Source organism: Otolemur garnettii, unplaced genomic scaffold (genome assembly GCF_000181295.1).
Source record: "Otolemur garnettii isolate 467f Iridium unplaced genomic scaffold, OtoGar3 scaffold00004, whole genome shotgun sequence".
Taxonomy (NCBI): domain Eukaryota; kingdom Metazoa; phylum Chordata; class Mammalia; order Primates; family Galagidae; genus Otolemur; species Otolemur garnettii.
The window spans coordinates 22,845,859-22,855,439 of record NW_003852399.1 but is presented as its reverse complement, the minus strand read 5'-3'; the positions used below and the strand labels follow the sequence as shown (position 1 = coordinate 22,855,439).

The 9,581-nt window shown below is 46.1% G+C and overlaps 1 protein-coding gene across 2 annotated transcripts; it reads left to right on the top strand.

Moving 5' to 3' along the window:
• The first annotated feature begins 1,027 nt into the window (after nucleotides 1-1,027).
• On the top strand, nucleotides 1,028-8,681 carry DCSTAMP (dendrocyte expressed seven transmembrane protein). Of its 2 annotated transcripts, XM_003782419.2 has the most exons (3): nucleotides 1,028-2,061; nucleotides 7,426-7,734; nucleotides 8,551-8,681. In XM_003782419.2, the coding sequence occupies exons 1-3, from the start codon at nucleotides 1,033-1,035 to the stop codon at nucleotides 8,623-8,625; spliced, it is 1,413 nt and encodes a 470-aa protein (XP_003782467.1). In that variant the 5' UTR covers nucleotides 1,028-1,032; the 3' UTR covers nucleotides 8,626-8,681. The 2 variants fall into 2 exon arrangements, with proteins under 2 accessions (XP_003782467.1, XP_012665523.1); XM_012810069.1 differs by lacking the exon at nucleotides 7,426-7,734 and having other exon boundaries at nucleotides 1,028-1,859; nucleotides 8,551-8,632.
• The last annotated feature ends 900 nt before the right edge of the window (nucleotides 8,682-9,581 follow it).

Here is a 9,581-nt window from a genome sequence, read left to right as displayed (position 1 = left end):
ATTACCTAATAGACCAGTATGGAATTTAGAGCTTAAAATAAATCAGCATTTATTATTACCCCTGTGTCTGTGGTCATCAGGTAGCTGACTAGAGACTGGTTGGTCTAGGATGGCGTCTTGCACACATCTGGCAGATGGATGGTCATTGGCTGAGCTGGTGGAATTGACTGGACAGTTGCTTTTTGTCATCCAGCAGTTCACTCTGGTGTGACAGGCTGAGCTGACAGCTGCCCAAAGGTGCTCATGTCCTAATGCCCAGAAAAGGGACTCTGCAGGCATGATTTAGTTAAGGATCTTGAGATGGGGAGATCATCCTGGATTATATAGATAAGCCCAATGTATTAACAAGGGTTCTTATAAGGAGGCAGGGGGATCGGTCATAGAGACAAGAGGGTATCAGAGTCATAGAAAGAAGGGGATCAGAGGCAGAGACAAAAGATATAAGGATGAAAGCAGAGGTTAGAGGGGAGGGAATATGCAACACGGATGGCTACAAGAGAGAGGAAGAAGGGTCCATGAACCAGGAAAGGCAGGCGACATTAAGGAAACACTTCTCCTTTAGAGACTCCAGAAGGATCACAGCACTGTGGGCCTGTTTTTGACTTCTGACCTGCAGAATTGTAAGGGAATGAACATGTGTTTCTTTACAACACTGTGTGGTGATTTGTTACAGCAGCTGACGCAGCTGGGTGTGTTAACACAGCAGCAGCAGGTTTCCAAGAGAACATGTGGGACCGGGTCATAGCTCTGAATTGTCACTGTCATCTCTGCCACATTCTGTTCTGAACCACAAGGCCAGTCCAGATGCAAGGGTTGGAAAAGTGGGCCCCACACCTTCCTGGAGTCTGTTTCTCTCACCTCTGGGTGGGAGAAGCTGTAAAGTCATACTGCGAGGGGGGACACAGAGAGGAGTAAAGAACTAAGGCCACTTTTTGCCATCAGCCTCCCACTATACCCATTACAAGTGCCAGAGGACATTCAAAAACATTTTCTGAACTTGGTTTCTTTTTTGTTTTCAGGCACGCAAGGAGCATGGGTGTCCGGACCTCAGGCATTGCTATTTTCCTAAGTCTCTGGGAGACTTACGTGTGTCCAAGAAGCCCCAGATGGACAGACTTGATCCAGCATTTGGGAGTGTGTTGTTGCGTTGCTTTCATTTCAGTGGGCCTCCTCTCTGTGGCCTTCTGCTGGTTTCTGTCGTCGGTCACGGCACTCACTGCCTCCTGGCTTATCACGTGCGTTCTGCTGTGTTGCTCCAAGCATGCTCGGTGCTTCCTTCTTCTCGTCTTCCTGTCTTGTGGCCTGCGTGAGGGTAGGAATGCTTTGATCGCAGCTGGCACAGGGATAGTGATCTTTGGACACGTGGAAAACATTTTTCACAACTTTAAAGGTCTCCTGGACAGTATGACTTGCAATCTGAGGGCGAAGAGCTTTTCCATACATTTTCCACTTTTGAAAAAATATATTGAGGCAATTCAATGGATTTATGGCCTTACCACTCCACTAAGTCTATTTGACGACCTCGTTTCTTGGAACCAGACCCTGGCAGTCTCTCTGTTCAGTCCCAGCCACATCCTGGAGGCACAGCTAAATGACACCAAAGGGGAGGTCCTGCGTGTCTTGTGCCAGATGACAACCACGACAGAGGTGGTGTCCTCACTGGGTCAGAAGCTACTTGCCCTCACAGGGCTTTTGCTGGTCCTACTTGGCACTGGCCTCTTCATGAAGCGGTTTTTGGGCCCTGGTGGTTGGAAGTACGAGAACATTTACATCACCAGACAATTCGTCCAGTTTGACGAAAGAGAGAGGCATCAACAGAGGCCCTGTGTTCTCCCGCTGAACAAGAAGGAAAGGAGGAAGTATGTCGTCATCCCGTCCTTCGGGCTGACTCCCAAAGAAAGGAAAAACCTGGTGTTGTTTTTCCTCCCCATCCTCACCCATCTCCTCATCTGGGTGCTGTTTGCAGCCGTAGATTATCTGCTGTATCGGCTCATTTTCTCAGTGAGCAAACAGTTCCGAAGCTTGCCAGGCTTTGAGGTTCACTTGAAACTGCACGGAGAGGTAGGGCTCATGGGTACTTCTTCTGGGGCATTTGCTGGGCTGTCTTTCAAAAGACCGTGAACTTCCTGAGGCAGGGCAGTGTCTTATTCATCTCATTCCTGGGGCCTGGCACACTGCTTGGCACATAGAAGGAGGCTGACGAATGCGGGCTCAATTGGATTGGAGTCCTAATGTTAGGGTGTGATTCTGTATTATAATATAATATTATGTATCTATTTATGTGTAATATAATATTACATATATTATAGTCTATTATATATTATGTTATAATATAATATTATAATCTAACACCTGGGCTAAAATGTAGGAGCTGTTGGCAGGACCACACTCTTTCCTGACTCCAGAGGACAATCCACTGTTTGCCTCCCCCAAGATTTTTTTTTTTTTTTTTTTTTGAGACAGAGCCTCAAGCTGTCACCCTGGGTAGAGTGCCGTGGCATCACAGCTCACAGCAACCTCCAACTCCTGGGCTCAAGCGAGTCTCCTGCCTCCGCCTCCCAAGTAGCTGGGACTACAGGCGCCCGCCACAACGCCCGGCTATTTTTTGGTTGCAGCCATCATTGTTGTTTTGGCGGGTCCGGGCTGGGGATTCGAACCCGCCACCTTAGGTGTATGTGGCTGGCGCCTTAGCAGGTTGAGCTATAGGCGCCGAGCCGCCTCCCCCAAGATTTGTAGTGGCCACTGACATGTTGCCTTCTCCTGTGTGTATGGAAACTCTCCTTCTGCCTCCCTCTTGAAGGACACGTATGATTGTGTTAAGATCCAGCAGGATAATCCAGGGTAATCTCTTTTTTCTCAAGGTCTTTAACTTAATTACATTTGCACAGATCTTTTTCCTGAATAACATTCATAGGTTTTTCCCTAGTATCTTTAGAGACCCATCTTTGAGTCTCTTACAGACCCTGAAATGTGGCAGTAGATGTCTGCGATGTTGAACATGAGGTTAATTCTTAAGAAGGAGTGTCTGGCATAAGCCTGGGACGTCAGGCTTTGGGGCCTGCCTTCCTCTGAGCCTCAGAGCTGTGTGAGCAGACTTCAAGCACGAGCAGTTTCTCTGCGTGAGAACTGCATTTCTGTGCACATCGAGTCCTCATCAAACATAGGAGAGCTCTCAATATATCAGTGTATGCTTTAAAAGATGGTTGTTGCAAACAAGCCCCTAAATAACCCAATAATATGGCTGGTAGCACTCACTTAAAAAATATTATCCTGGTGCTCTTGTTTTTTTGAGACAGATAGCTATTAGGTCAGTTGTTGTCCAACTTAAGTGTGTCTTAAGATGTTCCTGGCACCAGGTGTGGTGGCTCATGTCCATAATCCCAGCAGTTTAGGAGAGTGAAGTGGGAGGATTACAGCAGCCAGAAGACCAGCCTGGGCAACAGAGCAAGATCCTATGTCTTAAAAAAAAAACCATTTTTAAAAAATTAGCCCAGGTTGGTGGTGTGCATCTACTAGTCTCAGGTAATCAAGAGGCTGAAGCAGGAGTATCACTTGAGCCCAGGAGTTTGAGGTTGAAGGGCGTTATGATTATGGCACTCCACCATTTTGCATGACCGAGGGAGACACTGTCACTGAAAAAAAAAATTCCTGGGATGGATACAGAGTATCAAACATTTATAATTCACAGAGATTTTATTTTAAATGAGACAACATTTTTAGTAAAAGGCACTTCATGTGATTCCAAGGTAGGTGGTCCATAGACCCACACTTGGAGAGACTGGCTTAGGTGCTAGCAAGCAAGGACCTTCTAAACCAGTGGTCCTCAACCTTGGCCACAGAATTGCATCACTGTGGAGCCGAACCAAACAACCAACCCAAAAATTCTCTCTAGAATCCCCAGGGATTCTGAGTTAATTAGAAAGGGGTGAAAGATTCTGAAAACCTCTCTGAGTAATTCTAACGTGCAGCCTAGATTGAGAACCACTGTTCCAAACCCATCACCCAAAGAACAAAGCCAGAAATTCAACCTCTTATCACCTGGGGATGGATCTCAGAAAAAATATTAATTAGCCAAGATAGCGTCTTCCTCTGAGCGATGCCTCCTGGGTCTTGAGGACTCTGGTTTTCTTTCTCTGCTGTCTTTTTTCTCTCTTTGGCAGCTGTGTGCCAACAGAGAAGGCTGTGGTATTTGTATATCCCATCTTTAATTTTTTCTCTTCCATTTTCCCCTTGGAAATGTGTGATTATGTTGACATTTCAGAGGATCTGGACGTTGCCAGACACTTTTTTTTATTTTTTATTTTATTTTATTTTTTTTTTTTGAGACAGAGCCTCAAGCTGTCCCCCTGGGTAGAGTGCCGTGGCATCACAGCTCACAGCAACCTCCAACTCCTGGGCTCAAGCGAGTCTCCTGCCTCTGCCTCCCAAGTAGCTGGGACCACAGGCGCCCGCCACAACGCCCGGCCATTTTTTGGTTGCAGCCGTCATTGTTGTTTGGCGGGTCCGGGCTGGGGATTCGAACCTGCCACCTTAGGTGTACGTGGCTGGCGCCTTAGCCGGTTGAGCTATAGGCGCCGAGCCGCTTTTGTTTATTTTTAACCCGGGAATGGGGAAGCTGAGCCAGGTGGGGCGGTGTGTGTGTGTGTGTGTGTGTGTGTGTGTGAGAGACCCGGGCCGCGGTTCAGTTCGCTGGCCCAGGCAGGTGCCGACACCGATGCCGCTGGGATTTGGCCTCCTCTTCATCAAGGGGCATGAGGTTATGCCCGCTGCTGGGGGGGCTTGCAGAGAGGACATGGCAGCAGTGCTGCGGGTAAACCCTCCCCTGAAACCCCCCTTTCCGCCTCTGTCTGTGTCTCCCAGGGTCTCGGGGCCTCCAGCTGCTGCCTCGGCGCTTTCCCTTTGCTCCAGCTCAGCGATACGGTGCCTCAGCTCCTGCCCTCCTAATCCCCGGGCTTCTCAGAGTTGATTACTCAGAGCTCTGCTTCCCTGAAGAATTCAGTTAATTGCCAGGCCCCTGTTGCTCCAGATTATCCGGAATAGGGCGGATAATGGGAGGAGTGTTTCAAGTGAAAGCTGAGCTGTTATTTCCGACCTGCTTGACTGGGGGGGGGGGGGGCTATTGAAAGGGCCTCTCTTCCTCCCTCGTTCTCCTCCCGCATTCTCCAATCTCCCTGTCCCCCCTTCTTCCTTGCTTCTCTCTCATGTCTTTCTCTTTTAGAAAATTCCTTTGCCTGTTTTGCGAATTTGCAACATTTTAGACACATGGGGGGAAGCATCCAGAACAACGGAGAAGCTTTGCAATGACAACATCCTGACACCTTTGGGCACCGCTGGCTGCTGCGGATGCAAAGATGTCTCGGCTGTGATGGAATCCCATCGAGGGGCCCGCATCCTGGGGGGAGGCCGCCACATACAGAAGAAACACCCCCAGGGTGGTGGGCACAGTGCAGACGTGAGCACGGGACAGCGGCGGCTGCTCCTCTCAGGCCGTCCCCCGCGCCCTGGGAGACCGTGCTGCCCGCAGCCAGCTTCCCTGAGACCAGGATGCCCTCAGAGGCATCTGATCTTCGCCATCGCCACAGATTTGCAAAGAAGTTAAGCAGGAAGAGAAACATTGGCTCACAGCTCTGCCTATATTTGGCTCCCACTTGCATATAATTTTAAATACATGTTTAAAATAAAGATGGGAAATGACCCAAGTAGAGAGAGCTGTCTGGGTGGGCAGCGTATGTAACAACAACCGCGGTTTCTAGTTACCGAGCGCCAATCGGCTGCATTAACGTTTCAGGACTGCCTGACACCAGAGCCTGCCCTCCCTTCATTACTCACTCAGGAGAGGTAAACATACTTAAAAACCTTGGGGTTCCGTTTGGTATATTGCTTGGCATTTTGAAAGAATTAATGTCTCCCACGTTACCCTCAACCAACCCCATACAAAATTGTTGACTCAACCTTTCTGTCGCCCTGAGTCCCAACTGCAAACCCCCCAGTTAAATTCCTAGACTAAATAACTTCTCCCCAGACTGAACACCCGCTGCTTTCTTATTGCAGGATTTCTCATCACTGACTCAATCGGTGTGTTTGTTTCTTCAATAGTATTAAAGAGAGTGCATGCCTTTGCTCTGGGGACTGGCATCTCTCTATTTAATTATAGGCGGACTGTCTTTTTAATAAGAGAAAAGCAGAGACAAATGTTTCTCATTGTTTAGGCCCGGTGCTGGGGAATTTATAGATTTGACTTGACATTTGTATAGAGGTCCAGGGTTTGGGGTTTCCAAATTCTACACAGATACTGGGATAGATCTCAGGTGCAAGGGGTTCTCTGGGTGTGGCTGGGTTCTTTTTGAGAAGCCATTTACCTTCTCCTGGCCCCAGGGCTCTCTGGCTCTAGGGTGATAATAACTTACTGAGCACTCCAGTCTGCACGGCTAATGCTCTATCTCCAAGGTGTTTAATTTACACTGGGAATAGTTTTCGTGGGCAAGATCTGGTCCATTAATTCCTGTTTTACCAAATTAGAAAACAAATCCACCAAGAGACTAAATGACTTTCCTGAGCAAGGGGAGGAAAGAGCTGAATTGGCACAGCTTCTCCTGGTGGCTTGGCTGGGTAGCTCCATGTCATCTTCTGCCCTCTGCGTCAGTCTGCGGAGGGCAACTGGCTTGTTCTCTTACTGTCAAAAAAAGGAATGTACCCCTTGTGTGATCCAAGAGGGACAAAAAAATTCCTCTTTTTAAGATCTCCACAAATAAGGTTTTAGAGTCTCCTTCAGTAAAGTAGTCCAAGGGTCAACATAGCAACCTGGCAGGGCATATAGTACATGAAGTCAGACTAATACCCCCAACCCTATACTCCAGAAAGTTGATTAAAGGTAAGTCAGTGCTTCATCATCCTTGTGACCTTGGGGTCTGCTAAAGGGTTGTTTGTCCAGACTGGGAGGATGTGACTGGGTTAAAGGGGCTATGTTCTGTAACAATCTTTCCCAATTTTCCAGCCAATTCTCTAGCCTGCTGTTTTAGCTGACTCCCCTAATCTTTCATTAGCGCCATGTGGCCTAAAATATAGAAACAAATATTTCATTACATTGAGTTACATAGTCAAATTTGTTAAACGGATTTTTCTGCTTCCTTCTCAGAACCTTCTGTCATCCGATGGGTATGTGACTTTCAAAAGAAGGGACAGAGTAGATACACTTCATTAATACACTTCTCACAATGAAATCTATACCATCTTCTCACAAGCCCACTTTGGAAGACACATCCTTCTCCTTTACTCCAATCATAACACACCAAAGAATAGTTCCTTAAGCCAAAGCTTCCTGAATGTTTGAAGATAAATGCTATGTGTCACAGGAAAATACTTTGAAAGGCAGGAATTGAGTACAAAACTTGTGTGGGTTTTGATTATTTTATTCTTTCATTTCAGAAGCAAGGAACTCAAGATATCATCCATGATTATTCCTTTAACATATCTGTGTTTGAACCCGACTGCATCCCCAAACCAAAGCTCCTTCTGTCTAAGACCTGGGTTCCTCTCAGTGTTATTCTTGTGATACTAGTGCTTCTGGGACTATTGTCCTCCATCCTGATGCAGCTTAAAATCCTGGTGTCTGCATCTTTCTACCCTGGTATAGAGAGGGAGCGTGTCCGATACCTACATGCAAGGCTACTTAAGAAAAGATCCCAGCAGCCACCGGGAGATGTCAAAAGCAAACTAAGCCTGTACTTTACGGAGGTGAGGCCAAGTTGCGGTACTGCATGAAACCTCTAAGTAAGAAAGTGTTACCACTTATGGAGGGGATAGCTTTGGAGGAAAGTTAAAAAATATGCTTGCCTGAGGCTCTTAGCTTTGTGATCAGAATGCTTGTCCAGAAGTTTCTACATGATATCCTTCAAAATACTAGTTTAAAGTGAGTATGTTTGGTCATATTGCAGAGATGCTACTGTTAGCTATCAAAGGACAAAGACTGATAAGATATATGTTCCTTGGTCAAGGATAAAGAAAAAAAGAAACAGAAGAAAATACCTACCACAACTTTGTGAACTCCAAAGAATTTTCTCATTCTCCAGCATTTTTGATTCTCATATATGTATAAAATGGCTGCATATCAGAGATTTTATTTAACTAATTTATTAACAAGGGAACAATAAGAAATTACAACTAATTCACAGAAAACAATCAAAGAACACACACACACATAGGGCATCAGAGATACCAAAATGAATTTGCGAAGTAGATGCAAAACTGGCCTTTTCACAACAGTGGATGGGAGGGATCGATTGCACCCTTCACCCTACAGTGAAGTTCATTTTCATGTCACAGACAAGAATCATTTATGTCGTTGTTATCAGCCATCTACAACTTATAGATTTGGGAAATAGCTCATAGACAACGAAAGTCCAAAATGACCCACAAGGATATGGTTTTTGTCCATTTCAAAGTCTTTTGGCAATTTTTCCTGAAGCCTTGAACCTCTCAATGAAAAGTTTACATATGAGGCATTTGAAATGACTCCGGTCCTCTCATTCATCCACTTTTCTGTCTCTTCAGATTCATTTCTGGCTTCCAGTCCTGAAAATGATCAGGAAGAAACAATTGGATGCTGTGAGTGAAGACTGTCCATGAGAGATCCGTGTGGTTCTCCAGCCGCACTGCCCCGGAAAGTCTCCTCAGGGCACTAATGCCCAACAACAGAGAACTGGATTCCATGGTCCTATCAGGCAGGGCCACCTTGTGTCACCTGGTTACATCTCCTTCATCTTAAAGCCAAAGGGCTGCCAGGTAAATAGTTACAGGGTCTGTCCTCCAAACAAAGCAGATGACCTGTCTGTGTCTGCCACAGGGTAGGACTCTAAAGAGGCCCCTAGGTGATGAGTTTCAGCTTAGAGTAATATTCAAAGATAAAAAAAGAAAACAATTGAAATCTGTACTGCAATCTCACAAACAAATTCCAAGGAGAATATACATGTGAAAAGCTGGCAAACTGTCTTTAAACTCTTAGCTACCCCCACAATTGTCTTCCTTCCTCCTGCCCCCTCATTCAGAAACTCTTTCCAGCACCCGTTTGCAGCCTTTCCTAATGTCTTACCACCACCTCCAGTTCCTGCTCCCTGTTTGCCTGGATCAATTTTATTTTTTTCTTCCTCCAGCAAATCCTCTAGCTGCTATCTACAGCACGGTGGCCTAGGGGCCATCTACAGGCAGTCATATAAACTTCTTATAAAAATGCACATCTTGGTCCCCTTTTCACCTTTAACTCCACTCAAAATGCCTTTCAGCAAGTCCCGGGACTGGCTGTTTTATCTGGTGGGCATGTTTGCCCTCGGTTTGAAGGGCTCTTTCCTGTTGGAAGGGCAGCCTAGAAAGGAGGTGCTGTCACAAAAGGTAATTTTGATCTTGAAAATAGGATTTAGACTTGCTCATTAGGGCTGATCGAACTTGAAGAGAGGATGCTTATTTAATTACAGCGTATCCACTTCAGATTTAAATGAATGGTTAGTTAAATTTCTTGAGACGTCTATTGTGAAATGTGCTCTGTTAATCTTGTAGAGGCAGAAAGAAAGATATTGGCCAAGGCAATT